At 40.5% G+C, this 17661-nt stretch overlaps 1 protein-coding gene across 2 annotated transcripts in view; it reads left to right on the top strand.

Moving 5' to 3' along the window:
- Edrf1 (erythroid differentiation regulatory factor 1) overlaps positions 1 to 17661 on the top strand; it is a 37470-nt gene that overhangs the window by 15990 nt on the left and 3819 nt on the right. For both annotated transcript variants that reach the window (XM_063244907.1, XM_063244908.1), the window contains 11 exons: positions 1059 to 1130; positions 1505 to 1655; positions 3546 to 3734; positions 4052 to 4252; positions 6048 to 6266; positions 7820 to 8043; positions 9200 to 9358; positions 9542 to 9691; positions 10719 to 10872; positions 13500 to 13615; positions 14879 to 15030. In XM_063244907.1, the coding sequence (XP_063100977.1) occupies positions 1059 to 1130; positions 1505 to 1655; positions 3546 to 3734; positions 4052 to 4252; positions 6048 to 6266; positions 7820 to 8043; positions 9200 to 9358; positions 9542 to 9691; positions 10719 to 10872; positions 13500 to 13615; positions 14879 to 15030 (1787 nt within the window). The remainder of the gene's footprint in view (positions 1 to 1058; positions 1131 to 1504; positions 1656 to 3545; positions 3735 to 4051; positions 4253 to 6047; positions 6267 to 7819; positions 8044 to 9199; positions 9359 to 9541; positions 9692 to 10718; positions 10873 to 13499; positions 13616 to 14878; positions 15031 to 17661) is intronic.

Consider the following 17661-nt stretch of genomic DNA (forward strand, 5'->3'; position numbering starts at 1 on the left):
GTGTTTGTCTCCCATCTCTAGAATGTAAACTTCCTGTAGGTAGACAGTTCTCTACCTCCCATGTCTAGGGCACGTAATAGATGTTCAGGAAACATTTGACTAAATGACGGCAGGATAAAGTCACTAATTCTCCATCTAAATTTTAGTTCACTTTTACTTTGAACGCTACACTGGAGGAAAAACAGAATGTTTTTGTGATTAAATCATGGATTGCAAAAATTATGTGTATTTGTAACATGAGGCCCCAGACTTACAGGACAGTTAGATGATTGAGAAGTATAATACTAGAGACAACACTTTTTTTTTTACCAGTATCTGGGAGCACTCAGAAAGCGCAGTGGTAGTCATAAGAACATGTCTTGGCTAGCTTTGTATCATCTGTGTTTGATGATTTGAAGAATGGGCAGTCCGTGTGGGCTCCTTGAGTTCCCACTTCTCCACTTACTCATTGTGTTCTTGGATGAATTCTTCAGCCATCTGTGTGAGCTTCTCTGTGAAAGGAAACCAGTAATTCCATCCTCATAGGATTCTGCAAAATGAAATGCTTCACAGAGACCCTTACACACATTATTACTTAGTGGATGGTGGGTTGCTATTTTTTTGTCCTTAATTAGGCAGATAAATTATACAGTGAGACTTTGGGTGATGGGTAAGACTTGTTAACGTTTGCTAAATTGATGATATTGTTAACTTTTGCTACCAAGTTATCAGTGCTAATTAGGAATTGAATTGACCTGTTAGACTTGGTTCGCATTTATCTAAAACATTACCATCTTGCTTTTTTGTCGTAATAGTTACTTTTAGAATTTTAAACACTTAAAGCAACATGTATGCTGGAAGGTCGTTTATGTTAAATAGAATTTTTGTTGATAATGCTTGCTATTTATTCTGCAAACCAAAATAGTCCATTAACCTTCATATCAGATACCTCAGCAAACTAAGCACCAAAGCACACTCATAAATGGGTTTGTACAGTATCCGTAATTGCCATAAGATGAGAACCATGGAATTTGTTGTATTAGTGGTATGCTAATAATTTTCAATATTTGTTTGTGAAGCCCAGTTGTGCATTTCCAGTTTGCCATGACACGGAAGAACGCTGTAGACTTGTGCTTAACTATGTTCTAGAGGTAAGTCTAAGTGTCCTTTTCACTTTTTTGGTAAAGTTTATATTTGATTTGCAAATAGCATTTATGGGAGCTGGGGATTTAGCTCAGCAGCATAAGCACCTGCCTTGCAAGCAGGCGGTCGTAAGTTCGATCCCCGGTACCGATTTAAAAAAAAAAATAGCATTTATGGTTTGATATCTAAAAGTTATTTTGAATAGTGTTCAGCTGTGATTTTTTTTTTCTTAGCTTAAAGTATAAACAAGATTATTTTATCCCAAATCTTTAGAGCAGATACAGATTTTCAGTTTGTTTCTAAAGTAGAAATTGTGCTTTGCGTTTAGTTTTCATTTGACTGTTGGTAATATGTATAGTAAATATTTTTTTCTTTTTTTAAGGGCTTAAAATCTGTAGATAGTAGCATCAAAAAGGAAAGTGACCTTCCAGCAGCTGACCCCAGCACTCCAATTCCCTTAAAATATGAAGATGAATCCACAAGAGGGAGTCCTGAGGGACTAGAGAAGCAGATGGCCTTGTTTTTAGACAAAAGTAAGTCGAATTGATGTGCAGATAAGGCCCTCAATAGAATAATATACTGATCCTTTGTCAACAGTGGACATGTCAATTAAGGCATTCATCGAAAGCAATGAGAAGGATGTCATGTGAACGAGAAATAGAGGGGACGTACTTAGAAATATAGATTCCATTAGAAATACGGAACACAGCAGCATGATTTGGATCTTTCATATGTATTTCTCATGAGAGCATAAGGAGCCTGCATCTTTCCATTGCCCACTGTAAGGAACTAGTACCTTCAGCCTGGTGGAGATGTCTAAGAAACTGCTGTGTTAATAGAAGTGTGGCATGTTGACAAGCACAGGCTTGGGAACCAGAGTGCTGAGCTTGGAGCCTTCCTGATCTAAAGCAGCTTTTAGATAAAGTGCTTAGAACTGTGTGCATAGTAAATACCATAAAAGTGTTAGCTGGTGCCTTATTGTTGAGTAAGCTGGAAATGTCACTCTTTAATTTTCTGGTATTTTTCTTAGGCATATGTATCACGTCATGCAAAACATACAGATTTTCAAGTAAAAAATCGTTGAGTTTTTAATTTTTAATCTGTCATATTTTTTCCCCAACCTGATCTCTTGGCCCTATTTAGTTAGTTTCAGTTGTTTTCAAAATGTTTGGAAAGCCTGTGTTTGCACTAGCTAATGCCAAGTGTTCCTGGACCTTTCTTCTTTCCATGAACAGAGAAGCGGGAGAGGGGAATACAGGGAATGATGATTTTTTTCGGCCAGCATATGTAGTACTTACTGTATGCCAGGTTAACCTACATGCAGCGAGGCTTACACTATGACGTTAGCTGTTCTTTTTTTCTGAATTTTTTTTTCTGTCTTCCTCTTTCTCCATCTCCCTTCTTGAAAATCCTGCTCAATTTCAGAATCTGCACAGTCACCCCTCCAGTCAGAATTACTTGACCCCATTACACTAATCTTTTGTGAGCACACTGGTGCTTGCCTTTTATCTGTTGGACATCTGTACTAAATGGTTCTAAGTATGCACATGCACATGGACAGTTGTACGACCTTCATGTTATTTGTCTTTGGCTTTCTCACAGTGCTTCACACACAGTGCTCCTAACACTAGAGAAAAAAAATACATGTACAGATTAAACCATCATAGAGACCAACTAGTTTTTATTACCTTGAAAGCCTGCATGAAAAATTGAGAAACCTTAAGCTGCAGCAAGGTGTTTCTATTCTTTGTTCCGTGGCTTCTTGCTCTTATCTCTGTAATTACACTTGGAACAGTTCAATGTTGTTTATCACGCTAATGGCCTCATAACATCATGTCACCATTTCAATCCCTGTTGCAATGTTTGCCACAAAAGTGACCATTTGTGGAACAAAGAAGGTAAAAAGAGCTATGCTTTAAGTCAAGTGCTGGTGATAGAATGAACAGTAACCTTCAGTGGAGATAGAAGAAACAAGCATTTGTGTTGCAAAAGAAGTAACCTTCTTTTGGCTGATGATAGGGAGTAGCAGGAAGACTGAAATATGTTGGTTAGGAAGTGAGCTGAGGTGTTGAGGTGTAGCACATGGTGAGCTGTGTTGAGATTTGGGGACTGGCTTTGGGGAGGTTTACTTTTTGGCAAGTTGATTCAGACTGAGGAAAGAGAGAGGTGTCACGGTCATGCGTTCAGTGATAGCAATACTGCTGCAGAAAAGCAGGCAGCCTTGGGACTCTGCAGCAAGGGTCTTGCTTGGAAACTGGCATTTTACTCTGTCCATTTAGGTAGGAAAGCATAGTAGTTGGCAGTTTCGTCATGACAGTAGTACCTGACTCTGAAATGTTCCTGTCAAGAAATGGCCAATATATATTTTTTCCTGATACTTAACATTCAAATAAAATACTGTCTTTTTTTCCTTCCCGTGTCAGTGGGCTCCCTTCAGAAGCGTAATTACTCCAGTCAGTCTGGAATGATTCCTGGGTCTTGGCAACATAAAATGAAACTTCAGCTGATTCTCAAGTCAGCAAAGGCCTATTACGTTTTGTCTGATGCTGCCATGAGTCTGCAGAAGTATGGACGAGCACTGCGATACATTAAGCTAGCTTTGCAGAGCCATGGTAAGCCACCGTAAGCAATTACATCCCATAGGCACTGGGGTGGGACTGGAGGCATCTCAGTCACAGTGGAAATTCCTGTTCATCATAAAGTTTGAGTTTTTAAAACTTTCAATCCTGTGTTTGTTACGTAGTATTTTATTTTCTGCTCATCCTGGTTTAACAACTCTTCATTTTGAAATACATGAAGCCATTGTGTTACGTGACACAGTTATGTGATGGGACAGAGCATTTAGCTAGTAACAGACTGTCATCTTAGTTATTGTGTTCATTAATTTGCAATGCACTTTTTTTTCTCCTTCCTTCCATTTTCCAAATAGATACTTATTGCTGTCTTTGCACCAATATGCTTTCTGAAGTACTGCTGTTTCTTTCTCAATATTTGACACTCTGTGGTGATATCCAACTCATGCTGGCTCAGAATGCAAACAACAGAGCAGCACACCTTGAAGAGTTTAATTACCAAACAAAAGAAGATCAGGAGATACTGCACAGTCTTCACAGAGAGTCCAGTTGTCAGGGTATGCCACTTTGTGCTTTTTATGTCAAGAAAAGTTGCAGAAATATTGGTCTTTCAGTATTTGATCTATTTTGTTTTGTTTTTGTTTGCTTGGTTCAGGGCCTTGCTATGTAATTCAAGCTGGCCTCAAAGTCTTGCCAATCTGCCTGCCTCAGGCTCCCAAGTGCTGGGATTTCAGGCAGTGCCACTGCACCTGGCTCATCTGCTCTGTTTTGTATCATTTCTTTCTTTATTTTAAAGTCAAGCCTGGAGTGGATACGTAGCTCAGTGACAGAGCACTTGCCTGGTCTGCACGAGGTCCTAGGTGTACATTCCAGTACTGTCAAAAAACATTGAGTTTATAATTACTAATTATAGCTTGTTAGGTATAAACTAAGATATGAAGACTGTTGGATTTTTCTTTGTACTATTCATGAATGTTTCTAGAAAATGCTTGTCGTTAGCTTACCAAGTCATTCATTTTCTTTTGAAAAAGAATAGCAGTAATAACACCTTCTGAGTCCAGGGGGCTAAAATAAAGAATTCATCATTTTTTTTGAAAAAGTTAGTCTATAGATAGATATCTCATATCACTTTATTTAGTCTTCATAGTCTTCAGAAACCGTAGCTGCAGTACCCTCGGCTCAATACAGTTAAGTATCCTATACTTACGGTGGTAATAAATGAGGTCTAGATCAGTGTTCAGAAGGCCCTTTTGAAATGTACCATGAACTTGGCTTACTGTACTTGAAACTGTTTATGGCATTCGATACCCGTTTCCCAAAAAGTTTTGGACAGTTAACAGCCATATGAATATGCTGGAGGAAAGGGGAGTATAAATGTCTTATTGCTTAATACTTTTTCCCTGTTTTTTTTTTTTTCTTTCTCTGTCCCTCAAGTAATCATTTCACTTTTTTTTTTTTTAATCAGTACTGGGGATCGAACTCACGATCGCCTGCTTGCAAGGCAGGTGCTTATGCCGCTGAGCTAAATCCCCAGCCCCTAAACATTTCACTTTAATAGACACTTTGGAAAGCCTTTTACCTTCAGCATAGTGATTTCATTTAAAATATTTCTAAGATTGATATTTTCTTGTATATTTCAGTGTTAGCAATAGGGAGTACTCCATTTTATCCCCTTGAGTACTGAGTCCTGTGCCTGAGTTTTCTCCTTTCCCACTAGATGGCATGGGTAAGTCTTTAAGGACTTAGCTAGCAGCTTTTTCAGTGACTTATTCTTAAAACAAACTCGATACCTCTATTGCCATAGTTTAAAATGAAAGCTACTTATATTAGTGGATTTTAGAATACAAGTAAACCTGGGAAAATCTGGGTAATGGGAAATGGTTGGTATTTATAGGCTGAAAAAATACAAGAAAATATAGTTTTACAAATAAAGTGATCCTAGCTAGATGCAGTGATGCATATCTAGAGTCCCAGTACTGAGAGAGGCTGAGACAAGAAGACTGAAGGTTTGGGAGCAGCCTGCAATACATAGTGAGTTCAGGCCCAGCCTAGACTACATAGCAAGACTCCACCTCAAAATAAGAAAGAAGAAAACAAGCTAGGGATGTATCATTTGTAGGGTGTACCTGAGTAGAAGCGCTAGTACTGTAGAGGAGATAGGAATAGACAGGCACAGGCAGCAGCATCTTTACTATGAAACTCAAATTTTATCATATTGCTTGAATCTTAGTATAGTTGTACCATATGGATTTTTTTTTTATCATTTTGACTTTGAAATATTTGGCTCACTTAAATGCTGAAAGGAAGAGTTCATGTGACTCACACTGATTTTTCCTTTTTTTCTCTCTTAAGGATTTGCATGGGCAACTGATTTGTCTACAGACCTAGAAAGTCAACTTTCAGTTAGTTGTAAATGTTATGAGGCTGCAAATGAGATTTTGCAGTTTAGTGACTTAAAAAGCCAAAATCCGGATCACTATGTACGAATATTGAAGAGAATGGGTAATGTTAGAAATGAAATTGGCGTGTTTTATATGAATCAGGCTGCTGCGTTACAGAGTGAAAGATTAGGTGAGTACTGTGAATTTTTCTCTTTATTCTCTATTGCATTAGAAAATTATGCTGATTTTTTTTTTCTGGATCGGGTAAAGAGCTGTGACACTTGATGGTAAGTTATTAAAAGATACTTTATTAGAAAATTACTTTATTGCTAAATTCTCAAGAAGTAAAACGAGAGATTTTCCCCCCTAGGATTCATTCTTTCAGTGAATTCTATCCTTGCTTTTATTTTTCAAACCATCTGATCATTTCAAAGCAACTTGGCCAGTCAGCTATGTGCCAAGTTCTGTGTTGATATGGAGTGGGTCCCCCTTCTAGTGGGAAAGCCTAATATAAGAACAGAGCTCTGTAAAGTGCTATAAATAGGTTCAAACAGTACAATAAAGAACAAGAGAGAGCTTTTAGGAGGAAGGTATGCTTGAGCAGAGCAGTATGTGACATGTAGCACCCAGTGAGCAGATGCAGAGCACAGCTTTCTAGGGTGAACAGGCAGTGCGAGGAAGAGCACAGGACAGAGGGCCAGTGTGTGTGGAGAGTAGCAGCAGAAAGTCCTATGAACTTCTGGCAGGCAGCTTTGAGTCTGGCGGCACCTGTGGAACATGCATCTGAAAAGGTCTAACTTAGTGGTTGGTTGCGGTGTGCTAAGAGCTGTTAGGGTTAGTACAACTCAGACTGAGAACCATTTGTGTAAAGATGATAGCCGAAGCCATGGGGAGTGAATGCAAGTGTAAAACACAGGGTGGCAAGGGAAAGGGCTAAGATGGATCCACAGGTTAGCTCAACACGTTGGTACAGCTGCTGAGCTGTGCTTGGCCCAGGAATACAAATGGTGCCTCAAAGAGTTCGTGCCAGCAGGGACCTGGGCATCTAAGGAGCATTTGGAAAGGGAAGCCAGGGAGGGGACATGGAACTGGCAATCACGAACCCTGAACTGAATAACACACAGGCTGTATCCTGTAAAAATTCCGTGGGCCCACAGCTTCTGAATCTTACAAAATTGTGCTGTACTCAGATGTCTTTGCTTGTTTACTGTCAGTTACTACTGAGGAGACCTCTGCTTAAGTGTTGTAGTCATCCACTGAGATGCCGTAATAAAATACCTCAGACCCATAGCTTAGTGATGTAAATCGATTGTCTCCCAATTCTGGAGGCTGGAAGTCCAAGGTCACGGTCCCAGCAGTTTGGAGGACCCAGTAGCTTCTCTTCCCTTGGCTTGCCCACAGCCACCTTCTGCAGTGTCCTATCATGCAGCCCTGTCTCTGTGAATGCCTTGTGTGTCTTCCTTCTTCTCTTTCTGAGGAAGCCAGTCTTGGATCAGGACTCCACCCTTATGACCTCATTTAAAGATCTGATCCCAAGTACAGTATAAGGTAGTGAAGACTAAGGCTTCAGTGTGATGAGTCTGAGGCACTTCCCACTGAGTGTCAGGCAGGAGTGGAGTACTGCAGTGGACCCCAGGTGGCTGGCTTGCCCCCAGCACCCTACACTGCCTTGCTCCTCCCTCTGATCATTGAGGGTATGCTGATGTGTGCTTATGCAATTGTTTTCTTTCTTTCTTTGTGAAGTGAGCAAATCTGTGTCTGCTGCAGAGCAACAGTTGTGGAAAAAAAGCTTTTCTTGTTTTGAAAAGGGGATTCACAACTTTGAGTCCATTGATGATGCTACAAATACCGCCCTTCTGTTATGTAACACTGGGAGACTCATGCGGATCTGTGCACAAGCGCACTGTGGCGCGGAGGATGAGTTCAAGCGTGAATTTTCACCAGAAGAGGGCTTGTATTATAACAAGGTAACACATCCATTCACTCTTGTCGCCTGTTTCTACTGGACCATGGCTAAAAGTCACTAAAACCGTGGCGATGGCACAGAACTAGATAGATCCTTAACACACTTAGAGAATAAGAAGTGTTCAGCGTTGAAGATGGCACATTGAATTGTTACAGAAGAGAAGGAGTTAGAGTAAATGTCCAGTAGATTAAACATGAATGGAAGAAAGAATGTAAGAGCACCCAAAAGAAACAGAGGTTGATGTGATGAGGTGGGGAGCAGCTTTCCCAGCAAGAATCACTGATACAGGGTGAAGAGACTTGAAATGTGTAGGAATGTATGGTTGTAAACTGGAATGCAGACTGCCTGGGGTAAATGCTTACAATGTACCTCATTAATCAGAGATTAACACACTCTTAACATTTAAAGAATAGTTAAGAATCAGAAAATAAACCACTGCAACAGAATAAGGAGCAAATAACCTTGTGCAAAACACAGGGGCCAGGTGTGATGGCCACATGGCTATAATCTCAGCACCAAGGAGGCTGAGGCAGGAGGATTACTGTGTATGCTAGACCAGCCTGGGCTACATAGCAAGATCCTATCTCAAACCAAAAGAAAAAAATTTAAAACTTCTTATATTTAAAAAAAAAAAATGGTTAATATGTAAGAAGAAAATCTCAGTATTTCAATTTATATGAAACTTAAATTGAGTTTCATTAATTTGTCAGAACACTAAACTGTTTGGCAAATTGTTGGAGAGGGTGCAGGACACTGACATGTTTGAGTATATTGAAACTATTTAAATGATTTTTTTTTGTTTTGTTTTGGGGGGGTTGTGGGGAGGGCATTGCTTTTTTTTTGGCACAGAGTCTTATTATATCACTCAGGCTGGCCTTTAACTTACTATGTGGCCCAAACTGGTCTTGAACTCATGGCAATCCTCCTCCCTCTGCCTCCCAAGTGTTGGGCCCACAGATGTGTGGCTTTATTGAAGCATGTTTATGCTGTAGTAAATTTTACAGTTTATATATACACAAGAAGAAGATTAAATAAATACACATCAGAAAGATTCTCCCACATTAAATTGATATCTGGGTGGTCTTAAAGACTATTTTAATGTAATATTGATGTATATGTAGAACGAGTCAAAAGTTTATCCTTTTCCTCTGTCACAGGCTGTTGATTACTACTTGAAAGCTCTGAGGTCCTTGGGAACACGAGACATACACCCAGCTGTCTGGGATTCTGTGAATTGGGAATTGTCCACTACTTATTTTACTATGGCAACTCTACAACAAGACTATGCTCCATTATCCAGAAAAGCTCAGGAGCAGGTATTAAGATTTGCTTGATTATAAGTCCCCAACTTTCTCTAGTCCTTTTTTTTAAATGAATATTGAGTATATGTTGTCATTTTTTCCTTGACAAACAGTATTTAAATGTAAACATTCTTATAGTTCTTACAGTCTGGTCATATGGCTTGTTACTTTTTTCTCCCCCTTTAAAAATATACACAGATTGAAAAAGAGGTCAGCGAGGCAATGATAAAGTCCTTGAAGTACTGCGACGTTGAGCTGGTGTCTGCGCGGCAGCCTCTTTGCCAGTATCGAGCTGCAACCATCCACCACAGGCTGGCGTCCATGTACCACAGCTGTCTGAGGAATCAGGTGCGTGTGCTCTGAGCCAGTCCCACGCCAAGTGCAGTGAGATGTGTGCCTGGTGCTTTCTTTACATTCCCTTGTGCATTGTAAATGCCATCAGTGTACTTTAGAGAAAGCGTGCACCCTAAGCACTATGTGCTTGCTCCTCTCACCTGTGCCACTACGGTTGATGGGGGCTTAGTTCTAAAATTACACATTTGCCTGAGTGTATTACTTAGATCGTTTTTAAATGTGGTTAGAGTTTATACTATTTTTTTTTTTAATTTTAAAGTACTGATGCCCTGTCTTCTTGTGAAATATGGCATGCATGTAGAAAATATAGGTGGCATACATGTATGATTTAAAGAAGGAAAGAAGGATGCCCTTGCACCTGGCTGGAGGGTAAGGGATGGCTGAGTGTGTGTCTTACTGGCTTTCACTTCACGTCAGGTTTTTGTGACTCATCCATTTCAATTCATGTAGCGCTTTTACTGTCACACCTGAATAGTACTCAGTAGGTGATTCTCTTATAGTTTATTTACCTGTCCAGTGGTTATTAAACTTTTGGATTGTGTAAGACTGTTAGGTCCTACAGTAATCTGGCTCTGGTCACAATACATGACACTGAATAATTGTGGACATTGGGCCACCACTGTACATGAACATTGGTACTGCACTGCATGTATTTCTAGGGACTGAGGCCTAGATAAGGTGCCTGCTTTCAGAGAGATTGCTTTGCTTGTGCTGGAGACTTGACCTAGTTGGAAAATAGAAGCTTAAGGATGCAAACAGTAGGGGAAGAATAATCTTTTTAGCAGTTGGTGCTGGGACAGATGGACATTTGCACACAGAAGAATGGCTGAAGCTTCCTAACTCACATCAGAGACAAAAATTTATGGAACTGGTAAAGAACCTTTGTGTAAAGGTTACAATAGAAAACTTCAGGAAAAAAGTTTAAAAAGTTGCCTAGTGATTCAGTCAGAGGATTGATTAAGTAGTTGGTGTAAACCCCAAGCCTTGAGATTCATTGTTTTAAATTTTATTTCCACTCTAGGTTGGCAATGAGCATCTTCGGAAACAGCACCGGGTGCTGGCAGATCTTCATTATAACAAAGCCGTGAAATTTTTTCAGCTTCTCAAAGATGCTCCCTGTGAACTGCTGAGAGTACAATTAGAAAGAGTAGCGTTTGCAGAATTTCAGATGACCAGTAAGTCTGACTTCCCACTCCTCAGATATGCACGCTTAGTGTCGAATTGTCCTAGGGAGGGATAGACCTAGGACGTGAATAACCTGTCTCGTTAATTTGCCTATGGTTGTATATGAGGGTCCATCTGGAGCACATTCTGAAGTGCTTTTTAAAACGTAGAGAATTCAATTTACTCAATTACAAATTTCAATCAACATGGAAAATGAGATATAGAGAAGGAGCCAGAAAAGAGTAGTGGGCTTCACTGGCCCTTTTAACCCTGGAACTGACACCCCAGCAGCTTTGGGCTCTGCTCCTGGAATAGACACTGCTTAGTGCCTGAACCAGGCCAAGATAAGTGGCGAGCTAGGAGAAGGGAAGGAAAGGTGGAGTGTCTCAGTGTGTCGTTTCCACCCCAGGAACCAAGAGGATGCTAATCACTTAGTGTGTTCTCTGCATTTGCTCCCTGTTGTCCACAGGCTGCCCCTTCCTACAAGAGATCTTTTGTGAAATACATATTATGTGATAAAAAAAATAAGGAGCAATTATTTAAAGTGCAGCAATTTATTTGGCTTCATTTTGAGTTATTACTTGTTCATAATTTTTAAGTTTTTATTTTAATAAAGTTTCAGATGTTGACATATTTCAGATATCCCATTTGAGAATTAGGGATGCTGAACCTATGAAGTCCTTGTTAGTTTTCCCAAGTATGGAAAACTGAAATCTGAGTTCTGGTCTTCTGGTTTCAAGCATTGTGGATAAGGGACACTGAGCCTGGGTGCTTTATAAATACGCATGTGACTGTGGGTAGTCACCGCAGAAGGCTCATACCACTGCCTGTTAGGAGGGAACCTGTAAGATGGACCTCACTTTTCTTGTATACTCATTTGGGATGCTGGAGACAAATTTGCTAAGATGCCCAGTGTAGTAAATTGTCTCTTAAAAATGTTTGAAAAGTATGTGTAACTCAGGAAAACAGCATAAATATTTTAGGAACTCTTGTTACCTGGGTTTGTGGGTTTTGTAAGCCAGGTGAATAAGTATTGTAGCTTGTAATGACTTGATATCTTTTTTTTAGCATGTGAGTCACATTTACCTTTTTAACGTCTCTGTCTACTCCATGCCCAGTAACACTTCCATACATAGTCAGTGTCTCAGCTTCCAGATTACAAATGCACTGATTATAAAGACAACCTTATTTTAAAGTCTGGGATTATGCTGTAAAGGAAGAAAGCAGTGGTTACTCCTTTCTTACCTACAAAGTGGAGAGTCCCCAAGCCCACTTTCAACTTTTGACACCAACTGCAAGTTTAAGATCCCCAAGCCCTTAGATTTAATAGGACAACACAGAATTCACAGAAAGCATTCTACTGTTGGTTGCAGCTTCCTGTAAGAAGTAGAGACACATGAAAGCTGCCGAGGGAACAAGTGCAGGGGATGGAATTCTCAGCCAAGGAGTTCTCAGCAAGAAACTTCTAGTAGTCTCCTGTGGGGTGGGGTTAAGACTACACTCTCCTTTCCCTGACCAGAGCTCACCCTAGCCTTGCGGTCCAGAGTTCTGTCTGGGATTTGGTCACATAGACATGAGTGACTGCTCCAGGTGCTCTAGAGATTGAGCTTTTAGCATGGACCCAGAGCCCCTAGGGTATATCACATTGTACTACCATTTGGTATAGCCCAACACCCCTGACAGGGACTTCCAAGGTTTAGCTATCATCACCCTCTTGGAGCCACAGACAAGGTCAGATCTTTCTTGAAAGAGAACATTAGTTGGGCATGGTAGTGTATGCCTGTAATCCCAGCATTTGGGAGGCTGAGGCAGGAGGATCATTGCAAGTTCAAGACCAGCCTGAGCTACAAAGTGAGCTCAAGGCCAGCCTGAACTGCATAGTGAGACCTTGTCTCAAAAACACAAATAATAAAGAAAGATATTAAGAAAGAAAAAAAGAACAAACAAACTTTAATGTTCTACCCTATACCACTACACACACATGAGGTCCAGGAGAACAAGCAGGAGCAAAGGTACCCTGTACAACCTGTTGGCTGTATTCGGAAAGCTGTGGAGTGAGGTGAAACCTCACTCATCTGGTCTGACCTTGCCTTTGGGCAGACTTTATGGTAGAATAGCAGACGGGAGTGACTTGGCCAGCCTCACACATCTGACAACAGTGGAGCAGCCCTCCAGCCACAGGCTCCTCTCTGCAGGACCTCCTAAACTGCTGCTTCTGACTTTGGCCCCTGTTCCAAGAAGGCTGTGTTCTCTGACAGAACCAAATAATGAGGCAAATGATTTTTATTTTTCATTTTGTCTAGCTGTAATAATTGTTTTTCTTCAAAGAAAAAAAAGAGAAGTTGGATTTAGAGGATTTGTTGGTTTTCTCATAAGCATCCCCTGTAGTATTTGAACATCAGAATTTTCAGCTGCACATGGTGGTGGCATGCCTGTCGTCCCAGCATTTGGGAGGCTGAGGCAGGACGATTACTATGAGAGCAAAACCAGCTTAGGCTACATAGTGAGTTCAAGGTCAGCCTAGAATGGCGATACTCTGTCTCCAAAAAAAAAAATCAGAATTTTTCTAACATATTAACACTGAATGGGCTTCTAGGTGTGTAGCTAAAGGGATGACCATTTGTGTTTAATGCTTTAGGTCAAAATAGCAATGTTGGAAAGTTAAAAACACTGTCTGGGGCTCTTGATATCATGGTGAGAACTGAGCATGCGTTCCAGCTTATCCGGAAGGAGCTGATGGAGGAATTTGACCAGGTAAATGAAGAAAATAATTATTTTAGTTTTTTATGTGTCTCATATCAAATGATGACTATTTATAGTGAGCACATGGTTTATGTGTACATACACTGTAGGTGCTCTGCATAGAAACATGTTAATGCCTTCATCAGTTTTGTTTTGCTTTGACAAAATCCTGGAAGCTGGGTAACTTGTAAAGTGGAGAAATCATTCAGTTCATAATTTTGTTGGCTGAAGGGTCCAAACAGCATGGCACTATCGTTCTACTGTTATGGTAGAATAGCAGACACAACCTGGCTGACACAACATGGTAAAGCAGAAAAGAACCCTGATATGACCTGGCTTTGCTTTTTCCCAACTCATTCTTGACTGATCAGGTCACAGGAGACCTGACCCCTCATGAGGGACAGCATTAATCCACTCACTGGGGTGCGACTCTTCAGCGAATTCTTTCCACAAGGGCTACCCATTACAGTTCCATCACCTCTAAACCAAACTGGAGACCAGGCCCCAGCCTGTGAATCCTTAGAGGAGAAACTGCAGCATACACTGACGGGGCAAAAGCACTAAACTGCTTTGTTGAATTTGCAAGCATATCTTTTAAATGTTTTTTAAGAATATACATTTAAGGAAACCCATAGACCATAGTTAGCTAAGGCACTGGTTAGCAGGTTATAACTGAAGGAGAGGTGGTGTTTGTTGGTTTGTTTGTTTACGTCAAAGAAAGGACCTATGCCTTCCTCATAATTTTCCCTACCCTGCGGGGGAGCAGTCTAATGGCAGGCTCTGTGGAGGGCACTTTGCTTTTTCTGGCCAGGTCAGTATTCATGCTGCCTTCTGCTGCACTTGGAAGCTCCCTCTGGTCCCTTTTGCCTTCCCAATGCTCAGTAGTCAACTCCTGCGTGGACCCACTTCCATGTTGCCCTGCAGTAACCAGTGTTGGAAAGTGAGGAGACTGTTATTCAGGGCCCCCTTCTTTTCTTTTTTTTTTTCTTTTGGTCTTTTTGAGACAGGAGCTCTCTGCAGTTCAGGCTGGTCTTGAACTCGCCTATGATCCTCCTGCCTCAGCCTCCCAATTGCTGGGATTACAGGTGAGAAGCCACCATGCCCAGCTTTGGATTCCTTTTACAGAAATTCTTCTTAGGTATGGGATGCTTTGTGTTTCAGTCCATCGAAATGATCTCTTATGCTTTGGGTTAGTTTGTTTTGGCTTACATTTTACTGGATTAATGAAACTGCAGTGTTACCACTTTAGTGAAGTAACTCTTTTGTTGTTTTTAGCCTAAGGGTAGTGAAACTACTCCTGCTGCAGATTCTTCTCCTAGTCTTAACCAAGAAGAAGTGATAAAACTTCTCAAAATATTTGAATCTCGACTCTCGGCCCTTCTCCTTCAGTCCATCAAACTGCTGTCTTCAACTAAAAAGAAAACAAGGTAAATTACATGGCTATTTGTGGAAACATTTTTCCTAGCACCTTATCTATAAGGAGAATTGGAATAATCTACACACATTATAAAGAAAAATGGTTGAGTTGTTTCTTGACTTTTATGTGGAAAATGCAGAATTTTAAGATTTTCCTTGTTAAAATAGGTGAAAATCACCTACATGGGGCCAGCTGCATATTTAGCTTGTGGACATAGTCTTGGCTACCACGGGGTAGATAGATATCCTGTTCTTTGTGTGTGTTCCCTGAGAGAGATCATGACCTAGAGGTGAAGACTCTAAACACTTCTGAATGGTGTTAGTAATGGGGAGTCTGAACCTCAGTTTGAATAGTCAAGGCCAAGTGCACCATGGAAGTAGGTGACATAACCTCGAAGTCTCTCTAAAGCCAAGAAATTAGAAAAAACAAGTGAGCATGCCAGCTCACTTTTGCCAAAGATTATTTTTCATTGTCAGTTTAATTTGAAATTGCAGTAGTAAGTATTTGGTCAGGAAGTAATGTAAGTCATACACCTTTCTTTAAAATGTAAGTATGATTCCAATCCATAAAACAAAATCTGGAAAATAGCAAAAAGAAAGAACCACCATAATACTTCCATTGTCAGGTATCCGGTATGTGTTTTACAGTTTATCGTGTTAGGGAACAGGTAATTTCTGTCTTTCTTTTGTGTTTTGCTCTTTCAGGTGTGACAGAGCATGTAGATGTGCATCAGCACACAATTATGGTACAGTCCACACCAAAAATCCCCTCTTTGTCTTCTGAAATTTCCAATTCGAGCTTAAATGAGATCCACATTTTCTGTTAGAGCCTTCAACATGTTCATGCAGTTACTTTAAATCCCCTGAAAGGCTGTTGCAGGAGTGACCTGTCTCACTCTAGTTCCGTTCGGTGTTTGTCTTGCCAGCGTGCTGCTGTTTCCTTGCCTTTCAGCCATCTCATAATGGTTGAAAACTGGACTACAGAGACTGAGGAAATGATTATTTTGGCTGAAAAGTTTTGAAACCTCTAGCCAGGCCTTCTGTGCAGAGAATTAAGTTCATTTTTCTAGGCCTGAAGTTGAGCTGTCATTTGAGATGTTTTTGTTGGAGTCACAGTTAGTTTTTCCATACATTTTGAGCTTCAGGTTCTTCTAGCAATACAGTAGTCTTCACTCTTGTCTAAAGTTTTCCTTTCTGAGGTTTCGGTTATTTGTGGTCAATTACGGTCCCAAATATTAAAATAGAAAATTCCAGAAATAAGTTGTATACACCATTCTGAATACCCTGATGAAATCTGCTGTTCTGTTTTGCTCATTAGTCACGTAAGAGTCTTCGTGGTTAGGGCTGGGGATTTAGCTCAGCGGTGTAAGCTCCTGCCTGGCAAGCGTGAGGTTGTAAGTTTGATCCCTGGTACCAAAAATAAAAGAAGTCTTCTTGGTTATCAGCTCCACTGCTGCTTATGTTCAGATAACCTGTACTTTACTTAAAAATGGCCCCAACATGCAAGAGTAGTGATTCTGATAGTTTTTTAGATGCCAAGAAAGAAACTATAAAGTGCTTCATTTGAGTAAAAAGAGGAAAGTTTTTGGCTTAGTAAAGAAAGAAAAGTTGTATTTTGGAGTTGTCGAGATCTGTGGTTATTCTTACCTGTTTACTATGCCTAAATTTTTTGAATTGTTGGTGCAGGGGATTTGGCTCAGAGGTGTAAGCGCCTGCCTGGCAAGCCACAAGGTCCTGAGTTCGATCCCCGGTACCGCAAAAAAAAAAATTTTTTTTTGAATTGTTTCTTTGAAAGAGGATCTCACTATTTGGTTTAAACTGGCTTTGAACCATGTAGCCCAGGCTGGCCTCGGAATTTGCAGCAGTCCGACTGCCTCAATCTTCCAAGTGCTGGGATTACAGGCATGCGCCACCCATTTATAAATTAGACTTAACTACACCTAATTTATAAACTAACGTCAACGTAGTATTTGTAGAGTTCAGTGCTGTCACAGTCCACAGTCTCAGGCCTCCACTGGGGTTGTGGAAAATACCCCTAGGGCACCATTGTCCTTGCATTTAAGTCTGCAGAAAGGGGTTCTTAATATCTGCTCCATCTTTGATTTGAAATCCTCCCTTAGTGCGGTACCTCTGAACGGGGTCACCTTTACAGACTTGCAGCTATAGTCCACTGACACACAGGCTCTGGTGTTTGGGATAGGAGAGGGAAGCTTGCCAGGACTTACTAGTTATTTTGTGTGTGCCTCATTCTGAAGCAGACTCACTGCTCTAATTCTGTGGTCTAAGATGAGCTTTTATTTGGGGGCTCAGCATCAGATCCACGGCCATCTTACTCAGCCCACTTGTTGATTCTTGCTTTCTGAGTCTTTGCCGTTCCCTCATTCTGCTGGCACACAGCAGGATAATTTGATATATTCGCTACAGTTAAGCAGTTATTTCCAACTTCCTGAAGAACCAAAAGGAAAGTGGATAGCGCATGTAGTAACAGTTGAAAAAGAACTCGGGGCTTTTCTTGCTTAACAATAGTGGATAAATTTTTAATTGGTTTTCACCAGCTGGCAATATAAATATATGATACATGAGAAACATAGTAATGATTTTCACAAATTGATGGTTTGAGTAATAGGCTGATAAATAGTAGG

The sequence above is a fragment of the Cavia porcellus genome, unplaced genomic scaffold (assembly GCF_034190915.1).
Source record: "Cavia porcellus strain 051 isolate PalLab524CR breed Dunkin Hartley unplaced genomic scaffold, mCavPor4.1 scaffold_2, whole genome shotgun sequence".
Lineage (NCBI taxonomy): Eukaryota > Metazoa > Chordata > Mammalia > Rodentia > Caviidae > Cavia > Cavia porcellus.